We start from the raw sequence: 23,166 nt of genomic DNA, 5'->3' as shown, positions 1-23,166 counted from the left end.
GATGGCTTGAAAAGGGATTCACGTGTGATAAAGCATTTTCCGCATTCTCTTATTGTGAAAATGAGGAAAGTCTGATTGAACGCTTGTTTGGCTGGCAGTGATTCCCCAGGGCAACACTGCAGTTGCAAAACAATCTTTTGTTTTTTCACCACATTATCAGTGACCCTCTAGGGATAGCCGTGTCTGTCTGTTGGTCAGTTGGTCCAACAATACTGGATGGACTGCCGAGACGCCCAGAGGATAAACCCTGACTTTGGTGATCCTGTTATTTTTAATGCAGCGCCACAAGGAGGTCAACACTTTCACTTATCCTGTTATATCTGCTTGATAGATTGCCACAAAATTAGGTACCGTGGGCCGCTCAAGTGGCTCACCTGGTAGAGCACGAACCATAAAGGCTGAGTCTTGACCACAGCAGCCTGTTTGCAGCAGCCTCGCTGCATGTCATTCCCCTCTTTCTCTCTCCCTGACTTTCCTGTCTCTCTCTCACTGTGGATATCAAAATAAAGGCAAGACACGCCTAAAAAAAAGGAACTTAAAAAAAGTATCCTAATGACTTTAATAATCCTTTTTGCACTTCTTTGAGGTTGAGATTTGTGGTCTTCAGTAAAAGGTCTCCACAACTCTTGGTTCAGTTAAAAATTAGACTTTTAATTTGTTCAATATTTTAGTTAATGACCTAACACCTGCAAAATTAATGACATTTCCATCAGCCGTGACATGAAATACTGGTGGGTTGGCAGACTACATGCTGAACTGATATTGTGATATATGTCATATTGTGTAGTTTGATTGTTACTCTGATTTCATCCAATAACTAATTTATTTAAAGGAATAGTTCTGTGTTTTGCAAAATAGTCACAGCTAACTCCTGTCTCCTGGTTGTAGCCTCATATTTAATGGACACATATGAAAGTGGTATCAATCCTCTCATCTAACTCTCAGCATGAAAGCAAATAAGCTTATTTCACAAAATGTGGAACTACTGGAGTCCTTTAAGTCGACAAGAACAAGGAAACAACTTAGCTGTTAAATAAGCAGCTTTGGTTTGTCAGAAATGTGCAGGACACAGAGCGGCCATGATGTCTGCATAAGATATACTGTATAAGCCCAGCATGTCATGAAGCAGGATAGTGTCTGAAGTTTAAAAGCCATTTCATTAAAATCAATTTCAACTGAAGGATTTTCATTGGTGTTCTTTTTGTTAATCAAACCCTTGAAAACAAACATCATTCTTTAAATTAAAACTGAACTGTGTGCAGAATCTGAAAATTAATGACAACAAGTCTTAGCTGAAAGAGTCTAGATCAAATGAAATGGACTGAAAGATTACACTGAAGCTTACTGCCATGCTGACAGAAAACTGTGGACGCCATCTGCAACAAGTCCAATTTTCATTAAGGGAAGTCATCAAAGATACATTTTATGCCTTTGTGGCTAAACTATAATTACTTCAGCATTTTTTACCCCTGTCATTTACAGAGTAATGCCATTAGTTATGAAGAAAAATTTAACCATCCAGAAAAATCCTATCAGCAGGATAATTAACTGTGTTTTCTTTTCAGCGCCAGATGAAACGGAGGAACAAGCTTGTTAATGGATGCCTCTGCCGAACATGTCCGCACATAAATGACGGAAGAGTTATGCAAATTTATGCTGAATTCAGAGCCGTCATGGTGTAAACAACAACGTTACTGTACTGACAACAGTGTGTGAGCTCGGAATAGTGAGGTTCCAGCTGACATTTTTATCCAAAATCCAAACATGTTAATTTATTCCAGTCTGGGAATATGCGTTTGGATATGGATGAATATATATTAAAAAAAAGCCACTGTGCTGGACTTTCGATGCACTGCACTGCAGACTGAACCTTGGAATAATAAAGGTAATTTACAAGCTTGTGAGTGTGAAACACAGTTGAAATTATAATTGTCAAGCCAGGAACACTTGAACATCAACCACACACCTGTGTTTAAACACCCTCACAGTTGTCAACCTGTCCAGGTTAAAATCGCCTCCTCCACCACCCTCGACCTTCAAATTAAAGGCTGTCAAAAGTGAGTTAAGCTGCTGACAAAGAACATAAGAGTGAAGAATAAGTTGGCAGCGGTTTTGTCACATCCATAGGACAGCACATTAAATCAGATCCCCAGGGTATTCCAGGGTTCGTCAAGCAGCAGTTAATAGAGTTCTTTACGATTTTTCCGAGTATTACAATTCCAAGTGTAATAAAAGTCTAATTATATTCTAAAAAAAAGTCACCAATGTACAATCATTGTGCAGATTAATTTCTTGGGCAGGATTTTGAAATGCATAATTTTGTTAAATACAGTTTGTTTTTTTTTAAAGTTTTGATGGAAAAAAAAATGCTAGCTAAGAAAGAAAGCTGCATCAAGTCTCCACACTGCAGAAAGCACACACACTGACTAACTGAGGCATTTATATTCTGCAAAAGGAACTTGGAGCTTTAAGCTAAAACCTGCTGAGGAACAATATGTTTCAAGAGTAAATCTTCACTGTGATTCCACTGAAAGAACACACCAGATACCTGTAACATTTTATTTTGGTATATGAGCTCAAAGTGTGGATCATTAGTATCACTTTTATCGGATCTGACTCTTTGGTTTTCCTGTTAAAGGGCAGTTGCATTTATCAAAACTTTTGTCACCCCACCTAGAGGTTATACCCACTGTACCATCCACGAAACAGTGATTTTCTTCATGGAGGCCAATTCCAGCTTACCAGCTCATTTAACAGGAAGACACATCGTGAACAGGAGGAATGGAAAGTAGTTAGAGTTTGATTGGAATAGAAGTCTGCAGAGTGCAGGGAACTCAAGTTTGTGATGCCATCAGCTAAAAAGTTTAGAAAACTCCCTTCTGGTACTGTGACTAGTTCAAGTGAGTGAGGACAACAACAAGAGGGATATTTTGGAGACAATGGTGCCCTTTGTTGTTGAAAGCTGAAAATAGTGGAGTCAAAAGGGATAGGTTGGACCACGGAGGATCCACCCGTTGGAGCCTTCGTTGCCCAGGAAAAGGAGGCAACATTTCTCATCTGCATATGAAGGAACCTTCGACATGGGACAGCCTAGTCGTGCTGCTGTGATGCAATTGGTCTTCAAATGTAGCCTCTGTAGCTTATACCTGTTAAATACTAAAGATGCTGTGACAGAGTGATCTCTTTAGTCAATGGTTACTATAATGAGTAATTGATCACAGTTTTCCTGTAACTTGGCCCGGAGTGTTAGAGTAAGTGATACTCGGTGTTGATGAGAAGAAGCGTACTGCTGTCGACGACTTGTAAAAACTGAGATTCTGTGAAGTCTCTCAGCCTGGACTTCCTTTCGCCCTCAGATAATGATTCAATTACAGTGTTACTCTTGAGCGTTATCCTGGGATCATCAGGAAGTGAAGACTGTAAAGCTGTGGTGTGTGAGTCGGTGAGACACATGACAATCAGTTTGCAAGTGGCTTTTAACCTTGAGAAAGTGGTTTGGTTGGTGAGGGAGATACAAAGCAAACGTCTATGATCTTGAGTTTAGAGCCCCTGTCTGACAGGATAAGCTATCAGCTACAGTAACATCCCTCCTCAGGCAAGCGAGTGCTTCTTTATTAAATCTTCTTTTACATAAGATTTTAGGAGCTCAAAGGAAAGCAAAAATAGATCTCTGGTTAGTATTAATTAAAATGACACTACAAAGTTTTATCATGGTAATAAGAGACTTATCCATGTCTTCAGCTTTGTAGTCTTGTAATATGAAACAGACCTTGGAGCTTTGGAGGAGCTCATGAACAGATACTGTACGTACAGTACAGGTTTCTTTTGAAATTTTCCCTTTGGATAATGAGTCACTTATCTGTATTCACAAACAAATCACATCCACACACAGGATTGGTAGCTTGAAGGCTGTAAGTGACACCTTAGTTGTTTGATTTAATGCTGTCTAAGAGATGGAGCGCTGACCTTTCCCGTTTATATGTCAGAGATAAAGGTTTGCACCCAGGAAAAGGAGATGTGGTAACTTTGAACTTTAGAGGATTCGTACCCTTTTCTGCAGTCACGTACACTATGTGGAGCAGGATAATGCTAAGTCATGTGTCATCTAATATTTCACTTTTCTGTAAGAAAACAACAATAGAGGTAAAATGAAAAAAAAAAGATGTACTTAAAAAAAAAGTCCAACTGGTGAAACACAGTCATTCTTTTGCCGTCCTGGTTCCAATGTTAAACTAGTTGTTAATGGTCAGTAAAGTCCTGTAAACCATAGACTGGCTGCTGGCTCTTCTTTTCTATTTCTGTAGCTGGGTCTCAACAGAGGATGCACCTTCATAGCCTTTGTAGGTGTTGACAGCGGAGGCTGAACCAAAATGACATGGAAGATTTCTGCTTTCAGTTCCCAGCTGTGCCTGCCCTTACCATTGTGTGTATGTCACATGTTATCGCATAATTATTACATAATTTCATATAATTAATATATATTTTAATATGTTTTCTGTCACAACTCAACAATAAAGGTGAAATAAAAAAAAGATGTACAATTAATCAAAAAAATACAATTAGATTACAATTACAATTAACACAGTCATTCAAGTAATACTCCCTCTCATATTAGTTGTGGACCTGCTGATGAACCAGAAACATCAAACAAGTCCTCCAGCCATAACGACCATGTAGGCCACTCCTCTGATATGAGCCATAGGAGCTGACCAGTGGCAGACACACCGGATAACCGTTGTCATGGTAACAATAATTGACACTCAGGAAAGTTTTGGAGCAGAAACTAGTTGGTGTAGGAAAAGAGCTTGGTTTGCGTTCAAATAAGTACTTTCTTAAGGTTAGATGATTTTCGTCACCATGGTTACAATAATAACCAGAGTTTAGGTTGTGGAACAGTCATGGATGAAAGAAACTACACTGATAATCAATTTGAAATGGGAAGCAAGCAGCTGTCTCCTGTATGAAAGAATCAAAGTCTTCTTTTCACTGGCCCACAAACAAGAGTGGAACAGGAAGCTTCATATGGCAACTTTAGGGATGTCAGTTATAGTGATGATGAACTCAAAGAAACATGCACCTCCTCATGAATGGCTGGCATTCATCAGGCTGAAACGAGGAATTTTTAGAGTTATAGGATTAGAATAGAAAAACTGCAACTCATCAGCCAATACTCATTACTACTAGAGAGTCATTTTACCAGGGAATGAATGCAGATTGTGCCATTTTACATTAACAACACAAGCCCGATGTCAGCGGCTCTTAGCAGCTTTTTTGAGCCATGTAAAATGGGCTATAGGCCCAATATTTCCTGGGATCTTTACTGGGATGGACAGGGCACCAGTGGTCCGAACAGGAATGTCAGGGGCAGGACTAACCTTTCGCAAATTAAATTCACAAAATTAGAATGACTGGTATGGTTAAAACATTAGACTTCAAATCACGTGTCCAAAAACACTACATTTCCAAATGGGAACATCTGTCTCATTTATCAGCTGCAGCAGGGAGTGAAATCAAATCATCATGCAAATGTAATATCAATCATTTGTTAAAGAAGACTCTGTTTAATAGAATATGTTTAACCCTGTCAAGAAGAGGAAGTAAATCTAATTCTTGGTCCCCCGGCACAGTTACTGCAGTTAAAACATCCAACCAAATAATTCACAAATCACAGTGGTGCTGTTTGAATCATTCTCCAGTGATCTGTTCTGTAACAAGGACAAGCTGATCTCACAGAAGCCAGTCAGTGGATCCAGCCCTGTGGTTCAGAAAGTCGAGCACTGTAGAATAATCAGGTCTAGAGTGCAGAAATTCAGTGACAATGGCACCGTGACTAATGTCTGTGAAAATGAAAATGGCAGAGAAACCCAACAGAGGGAAGATATTGTTCCAGATAGGGGACCTACAATTAAACTTAATGAACATGAAAAACTGGTTTTCAGTTGGCTTTGCTGCAGAAAATGATAAATGATGGATTTCAAATAGGCGAGACAAGGCAATTACTAACAGCCGTTGTAGTAAAGAGAAAAGTGGATTTTGTGAAATTTAAAAGAATCTCAATTGCCTCATTATTTAACTCTGAAGAAACGAGGCACCGTGGTTCTTTGAGTGAAAAATGTAAAATATTCACTGTTAAAGACTTTTTCCTTGACCTGCCTCCCTTGACACAAGGTAGTTGACTTGAGATGGAGCAACAAATTTGTGGTGCTAAATGCACAACGGTTTGACCACTTTAAAATGCCATGTAGCTGAAAAGCTGCTGAAATCTTTCAAAAAATATGAGTTTTTTTCAGCTGTCAGTCACTGAAGACCTATGTCTAACCATACCCCTGGAATCCTGGAAGCTTTTAGTAAAATCACTGACAAACTAATGGATATAGTAACATGGGTTATCATGCGTTTCTATGGTTACATCTGCAGTAACTGTGACATCTCTGGTTGCAGTTTTAAGCCACTTTGTATAAAGGCAAACTCTGACCGTATGTGGTTTTTTTTATCTTTCAGTCAAATTTTAAATGGGCCGTGGCATCAGTTCTGAAACATCAGTGATGTTATAGTTTGGTAACCCTTGACAAGTGACAAGAGGGAGCAGCCTCAAGCTTTAACTTGTCAAAAGCAGTAACATTTAGGATCATTCTTCTAAATCAATGTGCCAAAGCATTTGTTGGTGCCTCATCTTATTCTCTCAACTAAGCTTACTGTTGAACAGAACTTTAAACTGCATCCAGTGACATAATCTACTTCTGATTTAAGAATAAAAATATTGCTATTGCAATTGCATTTTTGCCTTTATTGACAGGACAGTAGAGAGTGACAGGAAAGGGGCAGAGAGAGGGAATGACACGCAGGAAGGAGTCCTGCTGGGTGGGAGTCGAACCAGTGACTTGCCTGCTAAGAGCATCTGCGCTCATGTGGTATGCACCCCAACCACTTGGCTATCGAAGCCCCTAAAATGCAATTTTTTAACATAAAAAAACACAGCACAATATTCTCTCAAGCAGTTTAATTTTCCTTGTGTACCTCTCAAGTTTTCCCTTTTGTGGTGTCAGTTTTCAGACAATCCAGTGATATAATTATCTGAGCATAGGGGCACACTAATCTCTCTAGTGACAATCAATAAAGAAAGATGACATGAAGTGGATTTCTATACAGGAGTAAGTCATGTCTCTCCAGTAAAAGCAAGAAAAGGATAGTGTAAGCCTTTAATCTGCCTGTAATAGGCTTCGGTAAAATAAAATCCATGCTTTCTGTAACCAGTACTGTGAAACCATTGGTGCCTATATACAGTATTATCGTGATACTTTATATTATTAAGCCTCTATTGAGAGAGATTAAATGAGAAATCAAGCATAACTGCTTTGATGCTGCAGCCTGTGTTTGTATATGTGGGCTGCTAAATTACTTGCAGGGGAATTCAGTATGGTTACATAAATATAAATATATCCTTTCTACCATGACGCTGTTTTAACAAAGAAATTCACAGTTAATCATATAGTTGTTCAGCTGTGCCATCAAAAAAAACCAACAAAATAATTCACATATACTTTCACAAATCATAGTGGTGGTTCGTGTTTGTGTCGTCCTCCAATGATCTGTTATGTAATGATGTTTTGACTTTATCGTGGATTGCACTAATTGGGCTAAACCCCTCTCCTGAATAGTGATTCTGAGGCTGTGTGCATTATGTGCTAGCAGAAGGGATTTTAGGCATTTAAACAGTTTGGAAAAACACAACAGCAAGAGCATAAGAAATGGATTAAACAGCTGGATCTAACATAAGCCTCAAATTTTAGCTTGCTAACTAGCTTACTAAATACAGGACTAAGTAAGTGTCACTTCCAAGGCTACACATTAATCACATTGATAAACTATCCACATTTATTTGTCGGATTACATATTCATAAATAGCATTTCCATTGTGTAGTATTTCCTTACTGTGAGGAAGCTAATCCTGAATGTTATGAATGCATTTTTGCCAGGGAGCTACAGTTACAGCTTAGCCTTTTAGCATATCATATGTGTAGCCATAAATGTTCATTTAAGACCCTTTTAAAGGTCTTGTTTTAATACAAGTCAGCTTTCACCAAATTCATGGAGCTAATGTTAGATTAATTAATTAGCTAGTAATTTCAGCTAGCAATTGAAAGCTGCTGACTACAAATGAGTAACTTGATTTTCTTTACTTTTTGTGAAATTAAGGGCCTATTATTTCAGTTAAGGATTGTGTGGGGTTAGACTGCCATTGTTATAATTGTGAATTGCATATGACTGCACAAGAACAATGCTTAACATTTCAACACCCACATTTACTGTTTTTTTTTTTTCCCGGCAGTAATATTCTTCTAATTGCTGGTTAAGTGTGTTTTTACTGATGCTACATATTTGCCTCAACCTTTATTTTCTGACTGTCTAACTCTTGCAAAGCAGACCATTATTAGTTAAAATTAGAACAAATTAATCAGTGCATTAAAAACCTAAAATGACTTTGAAGCATGTGTGAGATCTGCACTATTGCCATGTTTAGTCAAAACTCAGCGGATTAAATACTTTATATGTCAGCCAAAGCCATGGCTGGCTGCATCAAATGAGAAAGATTTAGGGATCTTTTTTTCTTTTTTATGTATTTTAAGTAACTGCTTTACTTAGCAGAACCTTAGCAGCTCTTCTTCAATCTCTTGCTTTATTCTTTTCAGTCAAGAGGAAAAACACTGCTCCACTGCTGCTTGCGTTTTCATGCCAGGGGAACATGAGCGGTGGATATCAGAGGCTGGATTGACACTCAAGCATTTCCCAATGTGTCATTTTGGAATTCATCTACATTGGTGGTATAGTGTAGTGTATCCTTAACATGAAGCAAGACATCAGTCTCTCCACAGAGTTCACAAAGGCCATTCATGTCCCTTTGAGCATTTTCTGATGAATGTGTGCCTTTTATGATCCGTTATGAGCTTCCATTGTGTCAACTTGTGACCTGTAACAAGGTACTTATTTGCTCTGAGGTGAAGGTCTTGGCAGTTTCAGCACTGCCAAGGTCATAGGTCATGTCCATAAAGCTATTGGATCAATGTGGCTGTTTGCAGTATGTTGGTGAAAATGGTTGTAAGACATTTGTATTCAGTTGACAGAGGGCAAGCAGTCTTTCCTAATCACACTAAAGCTATCATAGCCTCTGAGCGGATCGCCTCACACTGAAAGGGTTTGCTGATGGGCTGCAGAGCATGGCAAATCAACTTTCCAGGGTCTTCATGCACACTGTCATGGAGGTCATACCAATTACATACTGAGCTATTTGGTACCATTTGCAAAAACTGAACATTTAATTTTTATCATTAAATTAATCAGGATTAGTTTATGTTAATCAAGCACTGAATAAAACAGACCAGAGGACAGACAAAAAAAACAAGATTTTTATTAGTCATATTTATTGTATTTATGTAGGTCTGTCTAAATACAATCTGCAAAAAGGATGGATGGAATTGAATTGAAATGACAATTGGCAGTCTGGGCCAAAGTCTGTTGAACAGTACTTATGAACATTTGATGCTAAAAAGTCAAAGAGGTCCCTCGTCCCTCAAATAACACCCATTTTTTTCATGCTGGGCTGAACATGCACTGACACACAGAAAAAGAAATCTTCCAATTATTATCCAATTTTCCAGAACAGAAACACAAGCTGAAGTGGCTGCGCATTGCAGGGCAAAGCTGCACACTGAGCCGATGTCAATGACGGCTGACACTTGATAATGCTTTTTCTTGTGTTTTAACCACACAGATCTATATGAATAGTTAGCCTGTTACCTGTCTGTATTTCTTATTCACATTGTTACATATTACATATTATTACTGAATGTTGTATATTATTTCTGAATAAAGGTTTTCATGGATCAAAACTCCACCTGCTAAGAGACCAGGAGTCTACAACCATGCTAACAGCTCTGTGAGGCTGCCCTTAGGCACAATTGAGCTTTGAGCAAAATGCTAATGTCATCATGCCAACACGCTCCAAATAATAATGCTAACATGTTGATGTTTGCTAACGTGTTGATTGTTAATTATGAAACTGAAGACAATCAGACTCAGTGTAAATAAACTAGAGGATAACTCAGACCAATTCAGAATGGCCCAAACAGAATTGACACTTAACACAGAATTGCTTTTTTCATTCGGTTATTATGTAGAATCTCCTCAGAGCGATTCTGCTTGAATTGACAAATGGATATTGGGAATCTGCCCCAGCTCGTTAGATTGAATATAATTTGGACCTAAAACAATGAGTCTGCAGAACTTGGCAGCTAGCAAATGGCATAGCTAAATCAATAAAGAAAAAGAGACTGACAGCTCATTCTTTCAAAATAGAATAACAGTTTTGCACTGATAAATTTACAACAGAGATGCTTTGTACAGATTTATATTCTCATGGCTTTCTAAGCCTTGACTGACATGTTTCAGTGCTTAGATGTCCACAGTGCAGTGGCTGCAGTGTCATTACACATAGACAGTTCACTCAAACACAATAATGATCACTGCAAAAGTAATCTGCATTGAATCTTTGAAAACTCACAGATTCATAAAATTAAGCCATTTCATTCTTCACTGGCCCAGGTCTGGCATATGTCGTCTACACTGGAAGCAGATGGATTTGGCAACATACTAGTGTAGCAGGCAACCTGCTACAGCACATTAATCCCAGAGCTGATTGTGCAAAGAGGCACTGCACTATACACAGAATATCTTATAGCAGGATTCAGTGAGACCCAGAGGGTTTGCCTTATCTAATATGTGCAAAGTGCATTCTGTGCTTTGAAAATAAACTATAAGAAGAGGAGAGGCTTCTCTTCCCGGTAACAGACAAATGTGCACCAAAACATCCCATCATTCTCTCCCTATGACCTCTGCAGGGATTATAACACCAATTGTATGCAATGAGTGATGCATGTGGAGCTGGATCCTGCCTCATCGCTTCTGCTCAGCAGTGTCATGAACGTGGCAATGGAATTTCAATGCTTCTTGTCTGATGCATGGGGAGTTGTTATTGAGTATTGATGGTTCACAAGAAAATGATACAACTGAGTACCTCGCTCTATCCTCATACAAAGCTTTGGTGTTGTTGCAAATTAGAATCTGACACGACTTGATTATGCTTCTTGCCCGTTAAGATAGCTGTGTGGCTGCAGATCCCAGCGGTTGTATTTCTCCCCCTGCAAGGCAGTCTTACCTGCTAATGAGGAGAATTGTGAACACGGTCCCTCCAGATACAGAGAAAGCCATGGCTGCTGAAGGAGTGAAGACACCAGGTGGAGTTTATCTGCAACAAGAGCACACAGAGAAAACACAATTTAGATGGATGCAAGTGATGACAATAGATTCAGACAATAAGGATTTTGCTTCCTTTGAAAGAAAAATTGTTTAGTGCATCCTTACAAAGATGCAACATTGTACTTGTGCTGAACCAGTAACTTCTAAATCTTCCTTTCTCAGCTGGCAGGCATCACAGATGGTCCATGACCCCTTTCCTATTTTTAATCTTTACAGTCTACAGTTGCACAAATATTTTCCTACTGAGATGATATTCATCACCCTGGTAACAATGTTTTTTCTGTGCCACTTGGTTATCTCTCGCAGATTCTTTCACAGACAGAAATGTATGGCAACCCCTACGTATTTCTACGTCACACTGCAGCCAGTTACAGTACTGACATGCCTGAGAGACATTCTCTCAACGACATAATGACCTCTTCTTAATGACTTCACCCCAACTCCAAGTCTGGCACAGAGTTCCAGACTTGGGTGAAAAGTAATAAAGCATATTGTAGATTCCTTCAGAGACACCTCTTGTGTCCTATATCTTCCTGCTCTCTCCCTCACTGCCTCTCTCGAGATAAAAGCAGTCAGATTACCTTCAGAGACCAGAATGGCTTCAACAAGGAGCCCTGAGTGCCATGGACGGCAAGCTGGGCTAAGGAAAAATTTAATGTCAAATTGAAAGCAAACTTCTCTGGCTGCGGTGTTAAAAAGTGGCTTCACAGTGGTGTAGGGTTTAAATGCGGTAAGACCTGTTTGGGGGTGATGTTACCTTTATGGCTACAGCTTTGGTTACATAACACTAAGTGGACAGTTCTGTAGCACTTAAGACATGGCATTAAAACTGTTAGGGTTAACTGTACAACACGGTTGCCAGGGTGACATGTGTTACACAGTCTTAGGGCATACACCAATTACATAACGTGCCTACCAGTCCCAGCTTTTAAAAAATTGATATTAAAACCATTTGGGTTTTTTTTTTTTTTTTGCTTATCAGCGGTAGCATCCACGGTTGTCAAATAAAAAACACAGACGCTACAATTATAGTCTGTGAGCTCCATGCAGCAGCTGAGTAGTGGATCTTATCCCATGACGGGAGGAGAGTTGACCAACAAGACAGATGCAAAGGATTTGGTGTTAATGTGAAAAGCAAAATTGCTATTCTACAATAACTCAGATTTAAATCTACTGCCTCAAGGGAACCTGATAACATGAATGAGGGTGGCAGCATCTTGAGTTAACACTTCTAATCCACAGTATTGAGCCAACATGTCTTTTCTTGAAAAAACATCCAGTTTAATTTGTAACATGAGTTTATTACCCAGGAGGAAAACTTCCACACCGTGGGATCCCTACGGTACAACTGATACCTATAATGTCTTTATGTAATGTCTCATGGTAGTCTAAGTATTCTAAGCTGCTCTGGACCAGTGCAGACCACACAGCATGTATTACACATATAGTAATAAAATACAGCAGCACTGTGTCAACAGATTACTGATTTGAAGATTTTTGATATTTACATTATGTCAGTGCTTTAACTCTGCAGCTTTGGAAGCCAAGCAGAGCTCACAGCTACAGTCAGCACTGGTCTACATACTGACCAACTCTGCTCATATTTGGATAGAGCTGCAGAGGAACAGTATGGCCCACGCACTGTTCCTGTTTTTGCTGCCAGTTTTGTCACAGCTGAACAGACCGCAGTGAATGACATGACTGATCCTGACAGGACTGCAGGAATGGTTAATGTTTTCACTCACTACTGAGGTCACGTTCATTCAGATGTCCTGCAATAAGAGTCATAAGCTAATGTGAAAAAAAAAAATTAATAAATACATGTGCTCTCAGGACAGGGGACATTTTTTTATTGTAATTTTTCTTTTCTTTGTATGTGTTTGAAAAATTTAGCCTCGAATCATTTCCTTATTTTTGAACTTTTGATTGCATTAAAGGAACAAAGTGACATTTGGGGAAGTATTCTTAGTTTATTTCTAGTATTTCGAGTTAGATAGAGAGACCACCTACATCTGTCCATTGGCTAGAACTTAGTTTAGAACAAAAGGTAAATTTAGTTAAATTTCAGACAGGGGCAGACTTGCTGTTTCCCCATCTCCAGTCTTTGTGCTAAGCTAAACTCACCAGCTACTGGCTGTGGCCTATGGTTGAAGGACAGATGTGAAGGTATTATCAGTCTTCTCAATTAACTCTCTGCCAGAAGGTAACTAACACTCAAAGAGTCAAAACAGAAAGGAATAAGAAAGAATGAAATCTATATCATAGTGCAACCACAGAATACATGGAAAAAGCAGGATTTCACAAATAGACTCAGTGATCAAACTATTTTTCTCTTGTGAGACCTCACATCTAAAAGTTGTATTGCTCATGTGAGGCAGCAGCCTGAATGAAGCAGGTCAGTGAGTGAGTAATGCGGGACATTACTATCATGTAAAATAATTTCAACTCCCTTTAAATTCAGAGCTGCTGCTACCACAGTATTTTTGCCTCCTGAACACCTCCTGACCTGATCTGTTATTCACAGACTGAGCAAATGACTGAGTGTGCTCATTTGTACCCCAGAATGCACCACTTGAGAGTGATTTAAACTCAGCGAGGAATGTTAAAAAACAAAAATAACAGTGTTACTTTTGGCCGGATGCATTGGTTTAACCTCTATCCAAACCGTATGAACTGGGCTGAAAATTAATTAGTTGGAAAGTATCTTAAGAAAGTAAAATTACAGAGTTTAATACTAACCTTTAAGCATTAGGTGATTTGTTACACAGAACCAGATGGAAAGGCTTTGTTGTAAACTGTTTGGAAAAGGACAGGTTATCTCAAAAATACTTCGCTGGTGATTGGTGTTGCTACCTACTTTCAATGGAAAGTAGCTAAAAGCTTGAAGTGTTGCTAAATGTTGCTAGATGACTTAATACACTAATGAGCACAACGTCTGGGGTTGCTCCTCATCCTGTATGAAACAGGCTCATCACCAAACCAGTTACAGTCTTCAAATGAACTGGAGTTTATCAACGAGAAAATACAGGTATCGTTGCCTTTTAGAGATGATAGAGAATGATTCCTCCATGGCTCACCTGGTAGAGCACATACTATGAAGGCTTGGTCTTTACCACAGCGGCTCAGGTTTGAGTCTGACCCATGGCCCTTTGCTGCACGTCACCCTCTCTCTCCCGCACTTTAATCTCTAATAGTATCATAAATCAGTATTATGCTACATTTTTTTGGGGGGGGGGTCTCAGCACATGAAAGACTGTGTCGGCATTTTGAATTCTCAAAAAAGCTTTGCATCAACAGAGAGGGGTGGGGTGGGGGTGGGGTCCCCCTTATTTTTTCACATAGAAGGTGGTGACCCTAATGACATCATCACAGGGTGTTTGCCTTCAGTCTGGTCAGCCAGTTTCAGCCCTTTAAATATTCGCCTCTCTCCTACTCTCTGTGCTCACACATGCAGCTGGATTTATAATAAATCTGCTCTCATTTACATGTTTTTCTGTTTTTCTGACAATGAAACAAGTCAGAAATAATACATGTTAGCCAGCCCTACTTAGCACCGCCACAATCCTGATTTTGTAACCGCAACATCGTCTCACACAATCGCTGTACATGTGAGTTAAAGACAAAGACTGTGCTGATCATTCACAGAGAAAGTTAGAGGAAACAGAAAACTTTTCTTATTTTAACGGTGCACAGCCTGCACATGCGCAGCTCCGTCAGCTGTCCTGCAGACTGGATGAGCTGCTCCGCCTCTCTGCCTCTCAGTCAGCATGTTGGCAGATGATTCTTGTTGTCTTTCTAAGGAAATTTTAACATAAAAGGCACTTTTATGAATACCAGATCAGTGGCCTCTCTGTAGCTGTCAGTGGTTCCTCCCTCATAGGGTGCTGACTGGTCTGAACCGCGGTGGTTTGGCCACGAGCGAATAGCTTGGACCCGAGCAAGATGGGCTCTCACTTGTGAGAAATCCAGCTGTTTTGGTTATCTTAACACCAAATTCATATTTTTTCCTGTACCTTCAAATACAAATTACAAACTGCTATTTTGTAGCTTTGCTGCTTTAAATACATGTATTAGAAATGATATTCATCTTTCTCAGCACTACAGTAAATGATAATGTGTACATGTGGCCTAAATGTATTTAAAAAACTGAATGACACTCATTCATATGGAAGCAGTTCAGTCAGGACATTACAACACATTACAGTAACACGGAGGTCCATTCGGGGGATTATTGGTACTGCTTTAAAACCTGTGCAGTATCATAGAAAAGTATTAGACATAAGATAGTTTGTCTGATTGTCTGTAGTATATGTCCTAGTTACTCAGTGAGCAGAAAATGAGAATACTAAAGGATTATTTATTTTTTGTCTATCACGTGTAATTGGATTCATCTAAACTAAAGAAATTACACAGCTTTCAGACAAGCCTTTGTGGCTTTTTTGCACTTATGCAGTACACAACCTCAGACCACATTTCTAAACCATCCATATAAAGAACTGACTGTTGACTACCGCTATTTTAACCCAAGCGTTTAAAATACCAAATTTGCTAACTTGTTATTTTAGGAGATGAGACTATGATTTTTCCCCGGGTGAAGCAGGGCTCAAGCACTGATATCTCCACTCTTCAGCCAGTGTTTGTTTGTTAAATACGTCCTGGCAATGTGCCTAAGCTCAGTGACCATCCTGATGAAGGACGGTCCAGTGTGGCAGGATGGATACCTCGAAAGTGAAGCCTGTCTTTCAGCTGTGACTCTAACTACTGACAATTTGATTTTAAGCGGACTTGAAAAGGGCAGCAGTAAATATAAAACGATATTTCTGACAGAACTGAGTCACTTCATCTAATTCTCTGGCCTTTATCTCCTTTGCTCTTCTAGGTGCTCAGGCATCATGGATGAGTCACATCAAGAGCATGTCAACCTTTGTGGCCTCCAAGATGCAAGTCCACACCCAGATGCAGTTATTCTCATTTCTTTCCTTCATAGCCATGACTTGACCTGAAGGGTGATATTTTTTGTCATTTTACCCTGCATTTCATAAACCCAGGCTTTACAACAAGAGAGCTTTAATTCCTGAATGAATTGTACAAATTTAACTGGTGAAGACCAATGCTGCTACAACAGGAAAAAGAAAGTCCACGTCTGGTTAGCCAACCATCACTGTCACGTTAACAACAAAACGCTTTGTATGCTAACATATCTGGTACAAGCTAAAAGCCAGTAAAAACAAGTTAGCTTTCCACATATTCAAATACAGCATAATTTATTAGCCTAGCCACTTTTTTATTTTCAAATTTAAAGTGTTTCTTAGCTAGTCAGCTTACTAGCTAACAATCCTAAGAAAGAAAAAACAGTTTTTAAGACTTACAAAATGAACCAACGTTCAAACCATGGCTGTGTTGCTCACTAAGTTACTGTATCTACAAAATAAACAGTCAGTAGTTTAGTCTTCATTGAGGAGTTCTAGTGCTCAATAGCTGTGACGGGCCTTTTTCACAGCAGACATTTGGACATGCCATATCTGCAAAAGCACAGGTGCAGTTGTATCAAAGATAGATACCATGGACTCTACATTTCTTTTCCATGTCATATTGTGTAACATATGTACACATCACACATTTTACATTGCACAGGTACAAATAGGAAGTGATGCTGGACTCAGTTCGTAACAACACCTTTTCATTGCTCTTTTTTCGTCATCTGTAGTCCGCAAACCACAAATCCAATTTTTCCTTTACAGATACTGGACCTGAACATTAACTGAGGGTACCTGTCAATAATGAGTGCTCTTGTTTCCCTAAATTTAACTGATAGTTTTTATGTAAGGAAACATAGATTGCTCTGACACTACCTCACAGCAGCTTGCCATGAGAGAATGCAGTTCATAAGAAAAACACAAAATCTATTGATGATATTGGATTTGTGCATCCCTACAAATATCCACAGGATAAAGTAGTCTTTAGCTGTGGTTATATGCACATGTTATTTGAGTCTGATGATTCGGATTCAAGATTTCAGGTCAACTTTTTACATGGAAAGTGATTTAGTATGGTCTGGTTTTTACATGTGCTGACATATTAATTCAGAACAGCTGTCGGACATGCACAAAAGTACACAAATATGTGGAGAAACATACGTCCCAACATATTAAGCAAAATAAATCCAGCCCATAGTTGGGCCACATGCTTGTTTTCTTCTGGTCGAGTATACGCCTGGTTCCACGGCCTGATTTGAATCTGGCCCATACACAGCATGACTTTTAGATGCTACTTCCACATCTGGACCAACTCTGGCGCACAGACAAAAAATCTTCCAGCTGTCAGACAATACCAGAGGATAACAGCCAGAATCTGCCCAGAGGTGGAAGTATATGACACAAGGCATATGTTGGGCCAGAAGTTTCATGCTATCAAGACAGAGAGCAATGAACAGAGCCAGAAAGTAATCAGGGTGAATCTTTTACATGATGCATTTTTTTCTTTTGATTTGTTTGTGAAAATATTTAAACTACCCCTCTGCAACAGATTGACATGTTTATATGGAGCATTTTCATTCTGTTCAGCCTTTTAAACCGATTATAAAGGGAATATTAGGCTCCATGTATACATACCTATACCCTGCTGTTCTCACTATAAGCTGGCTTCATCAGCTTATGGTTTGACTGTGTGGTTTTCAGTGAGGGCAGGATGTTCTGCTTAGGTGGGAACATTATCATCCTGTCTCATCTACCACTGATTTTAACAGCAGGTCCCATCAAAAATCAGCTTGGATCTCCAACCACCTTCAGCCCGTCCAGGTTTTTTTTTTTTTTCAACAGTTAATGAGACAGTCACCGGCTTTTGTGATGTGGTGCCTGTCAAATGATTGCCAACATGTATCCCACCCATCCAGTCAGGCAGTGAAACAGAGGTGAACCTAGAGATGATCAAAAAGTGGGCTAACACAAAGAGGACTTGATACAGCCCAGGCCTACTGTCACATTCTCACAATTCTTATCATCTAAGTGAGCAGGGGACTTTCAAAGTGTCACTCATCAGGACTAAACAGAGAAAGAAGAAAATGAGAATGTGCAAAGTCAAAAATACACAATTGCACTAATAAGGATGAATAAAATGATGAATACAATCATTTATCATGACTGTCATACGCCCTCAATATTAACACATTCCTCCTCACACCCGGACCATTCAAACTTCAGTCCAGCTTCCTTTTTTTCAGATCTTCAAAATTTCTTCAGAGATTTCACAAGTACACTGAAACAAAAATAGCTCTAACAGAATCACTAATGTGAGCGTGATGGAACAGAGCAATGGAGCTTTTCACTCTGTGCTAGAATAGTTTCATCTTTGTTATCAAAGTGTCTCAGTAATGTTGTCAGTGTAGGGTTTTCAAGGTTCTCGCCACAGTCTAATCAACATTTTTAATATGTAAAAGTATCTTAACACTGTGTACTCCTCAGCTCACCTCCCGACGGTCACCCCCTCAGTCTCACTATCTTTCTTGTGCTGTCTCCTTTTCTCTCTCCAACACAGTATGGCAGTGTCTCACAGAAACATTAAGGACTCTATGGATTTCATCTAGACGATGGCCTCTCCTCCCCTGTTTCATCTGCGGGTTTAGAAGCTTCATTTCAGGCTCTGAGTGACTGTTTCTCATCATCCCAGACAGGTCTCCAGTGTCCATCACTCTGCATTATTATCGGGATGAGCTAGCAATGTTGCTGCTAAAACATACACTAGGGATGTGCAGGCTTGCAATTACAGCAGGGATGACAATGGTAAGAATGATGAGGAGAAGTCTGAAGAGATGGATAAGCCAAGAACAGCTTTTTTGTAGACCATCATCATGGTCACAAAGAACTTATAAATGAGTATGTAGCTACAAAAGTATAATGTTTTTGTATAAATCATGGTACCATTAGCTTTGTTTTCATGGTGAAATAGGCTGTTAAGTATTGTTTTTAACACTGGTTGAGAGTTCAGGAGTGCAGCTAATGACGGCAATGAGTGACACCTTATTTCACCCATTAGTGCATCTATGGAAAGGGGCCCAAGCTGATACAGTTTACCTAAATCCCTAAATCTGCCACTTTGTCCTGGCATACAGTGAAAACATAAAGTGCTATGTGTATTCATTGTAAGTATCTTCATAACATTATAACATTAAAACTAGGATATAATATAATACAAAGAGAACCAGAAGTAACATGAAAAGCGCATAATTAAGGGATTTGGAAATACTGAAGAACTCACAAAAGTTCTTCAAAATCTCATTAATTGAGAGGGACTCATTCATGCCTCCTAGAAATAAGCTTTTGAGGTAAATATATATATATATATATATATATATACACAAGTGTTTCTCTCTCCTTTCAAAGAAAATTGGCATTACTAAGTCTTTGGCTGGGCTTAATGACTTCTATGCCTTTAGAAAACACAGATGAAGGACTAGTTACATCATTCCTCTTGATACAGCTCCGGTGTTTGTGATATCTCACCTCCTGTATGTATACTATACTACATGGTCAGTGTATCATATAGACAAGATTTTTAGTTTTGCAGATGAAAAATCTTAAATCCTTAATATTAATATTCATCCCATCAATAGGGTGCTTAAAAGACATTTTGGTATGGGCTACTACTTTACACAGGTTCCTTGAAATGAACTTGAAGAAGCTCAGTTGTTAGCCTATTGTTGGGCATGTTCTAACAACTATGTCTCTTATGTTTCTCATCCTTTTAAAAGTCACCATAGATATGTCTCTAAAGATTTCTATCAAGAATGGGAGGAGAATTGGACCATGTGTTGGTGATGTTCTAGATGTGGACCAGTAAACAATTTTCAGTGCATTGGACTCTTTCAAAGTCCACTGAAACATAATGCTTGTGCCTGCCTGAGAGCTTCCATGGTCCACCAGGACCAGACCTCTGGCCTTTGGCCACATTTCTATCACATGCAATCTGTGAAAAGTAAAGCCTGAGGGAAACCAGTTGATCTGAAGATGCATCTGGACACTGTGACAGCTCAAGAAGGGACAACACCAGAAGGACTTGTGCCATCAGATTACATTACTGATGACATATGACACTGTGCTACTGAGTCAAGGCAAGATCCCATTAGACATGAGCCACAAATGGCCTCAAACGGCTGCCAGGGTGCACCTGCACTGCAAACAAACCTGCCAAGTCTAAATTGTAACTCTATGCAAAAACAAAGGAATCATAAGACAATAAGGTCTGACATAAGAGATGTGCTCCAAAAAATCTGAATCAAACAACTGAGATGAATAACCAGCTACCCATTTCAGTGACACGGGCCAATGTTCCCATTTAGCTTGCGAGACCACAGAAAGCAGTCAATAAGCAGGTAGAAGAGGCAGATGGAGAGGGACAAAATCAATACAGAGAGAGAAAACTGAAAAACCAAGACAATGCTGGCACATGTTCAATACGACACAGCCACACCAGTATTTCAGTTTGTTGTTTAAGACTGACATTTTTTTGAATTCTTCCATGTTGTCCGTGTGAGAGGGAGATAAAATACCACGCACTGCTCTGGAGTTCTGATGATAACAGGGAGCCTTTCCATTATCTCCACACAACTCAACTTATGTAAATCTCGTTCCTCTCCCTTCCTGTGCCTCCTTGTGACGGCTGCGAGCTATATCTGAAAGACAGCTGGCAGTGTATACCCAACGAGTGAACAAAAATCTGCACAAATGAACTCTGTTTTACTATCTGGGCTTATTCCGCTGATTACAGGCATTTTCACTGTGGTAAATATAGTTGGACAAATTAGAGGAGGACTCAGGGAAACTCACCATAAGGCTTCACGGAGCATTAGCGTGATTTTAATTACTGTTTTTATCGCAGTGGAGTCATAGCATTGCTGGGAGCATTTGTCTGTTGATTTGACAGCTTAACTGTTTTTATCTGATGCAGAGCTGCTGGGTAAATACTGGCCAACGAAGGCATCACCATTGATAAGAGGTAGCCTATCTAATACACAGGGATAGAGTGGCTTGGAAATGTTTACAGGCTGTAGTAGGTTAACTTTGATAAATTCTCCATTTATGTATCTCACTAACACCCACCACTACAGAACCTAGCCTATAAAGACACAGCACCCTGAGGGTCTCTATTAGAGTCACTGACCTTCACCTTCTTTTCATTTTGATAACTATCATCCTTAAAATTACCCCTGTTCCCAATTAAAGGTTGCAGTTTGCTCTATTAGCTGGACCACAGCTGGAATACTTCAATCCAGTTCTATTATAAACTGAGCACTTTGTCCAAAAATGGCCTTGGGGGAAAATCAATCAGCGATTAAGCTGCTTGCCTGGTCAAGCAAACACTTGTTAACCTCCTAACCCCCATTCACATTTAGAAAGATCATCATCTACGCACGGGTGCACCAGCAGCAGAATTCAGAGAAGGAGACCAACACACGCACGTATGCAGACACATAAATACCCACACACGCAATCCATGCATCTGGCTGCTGTGATGAGCCTGAAATTGTTGACTACGCAGTAACATTTTTACACATGGCCAGACTTTTTTAAAAAAGAAAAAAAGATCACTCCATATTTCAAAGTTTAAATGCACAGCGGACTTTGGTATCCAGGCTATTCAGAGACGCGCTGGTGAGAAAAAAAGCGCACGAAAAGACAAACAAACGTCTCCATTTTTAGGCGCAGCAAATAGGAACAGGTGCCATCACTATTCAATTTTAAACAAAAAAAAAAAAAACACCCAAAGTGAATAAGTTTAAACCCGAACTTTACCTGTAACTGCCGATCGCCGCGACCATGTCATGTATGTCAGCGCATCCTGCAAATAAGAGTCCGTAACGCAAGAGTGGTCCCTCAGATCGGTGCGGCTGTAATCGAGACTCCCATCCAGGTCTGATAAGGACAGCACCTGCTGATCCGCGCATACATATGCCCACAAACAACTGGTTGTGCTCTGTCAGCGGATCCCCGTTAACCACTACGGGCTGGACGCGCCGCTGCGCAATGACGCACGCCATGGACTCGCAGCTGATTTGGAGTCTCCAAAGCTGCCCAGGATGAATGCCCAGAATATCTGTCATGATGGTTTCTGTTTTGTCTTACGCTGTCATTTTACTGTAAGGGGGTAAAAAAGCATATTTCATGCCACAACTAAAACCATGAAGGTGCTTTTCTTTTTAGTGAATATTTGTTTCAAACCCTCAATAGCGATTCCCATCTTTCAAATCAAACAGATATAAATATATGAATACTGACACTCAGCAGATGCACTATGTTATTATTCCATTTCTATTTTGGTGCTTTGGAGAAATCAAGTGACAATAATCCTGTGAGTGCACGTTTAACGCTTCGCAGCAGCACTTTAAGCTATTACACTTTCTAATCAGCTCCACGCTGGTCTAAAGACTCAGGAAGGGGAGCTCTGTGCCTTAGGTTAGGAAAGAGGAGCTAAGGTGTGCTAAGGTGTTGGTCTCTGATGGGACACAGCTCCACCACCTTCCTCAGGCCTCACCTCTTTGCCTCAGCGTGGGTGCACTTCCATTCAAAACGCCCTGAGGAGAGAGAAGTGCGGTCACTCAGGCAGCAGCTGATCCGATCTTAACCAACATGTGCGCCATAACTGTTGGTACAGGAGCGCAGGAGACAGCCGTAGCGGCAAAAGAGACCACCACTCATGCGGGAGAGGGTTAAAGCCCTTCTCCTGGCTAACAGCCATTCAGCCAAACCATGCCTGAGCAGAACAATGAATGCCCTCCACACATGGATGTATTGTCTTCCACCTCCAGGGAAGCTGCTCTGGAGCTGACCCTGACCTCTGACCTTAGTGTGGAAGAGGAAA

At 39.9% G+C, this 23,166-nt stretch overlaps 1 protein-coding gene across 1 annotated transcript in view; it reads right to left on the bottom strand.

Moving 5' to 3' along the window:
- LOC139623231 (gamma-aminobutyric acid receptor subunit pi) overlaps window positions 1–22,356 on the bottom strand; it is a 47,833-nt gene extending 25,477 nt beyond the window's left edge. Inside the window, exons 1-2 of the mRNA XM_071481286.1 lie at window positions 22,101–22,356; window positions 11,213–11,302 (exon numbers count right to left, since the gene is read on the bottom strand). Coding sequence (XP_071337387.1) covers window positions 11,213–11,265 — 53 coding nt within the window. The 5' untranslated portion in view covers window positions 11,266–11,302; window positions 22,101–22,356. The remainder of the gene's footprint in view (window positions 1–11,212; window positions 11,303–22,100) is intronic.
- Between the last annotated feature and the right edge of the window lie 810 nt (window positions 22,357–23,166).

The sequence above is a fragment of the Trachinotus anak genome, unplaced genomic scaffold (genome assembly GCF_046630095.1).
Source record: "Trachinotus anak isolate AG129_WGS33_773 ecotype Australia unplaced genomic scaffold, CSIRO_AGI_Tana_v1 ptg000007l, whole genome shotgun sequence".
In the NCBI taxonomy this organism is placed as follows: Eukaryota; Metazoa; Chordata; class Actinopteri; order Carangiformes; family Carangidae; genus Trachinotus; species Trachinotus anak.
Note: the sequence above shows the minus strand (reverse complement) of the source record. Positions and strands in the feature narration are given on the sequence as shown.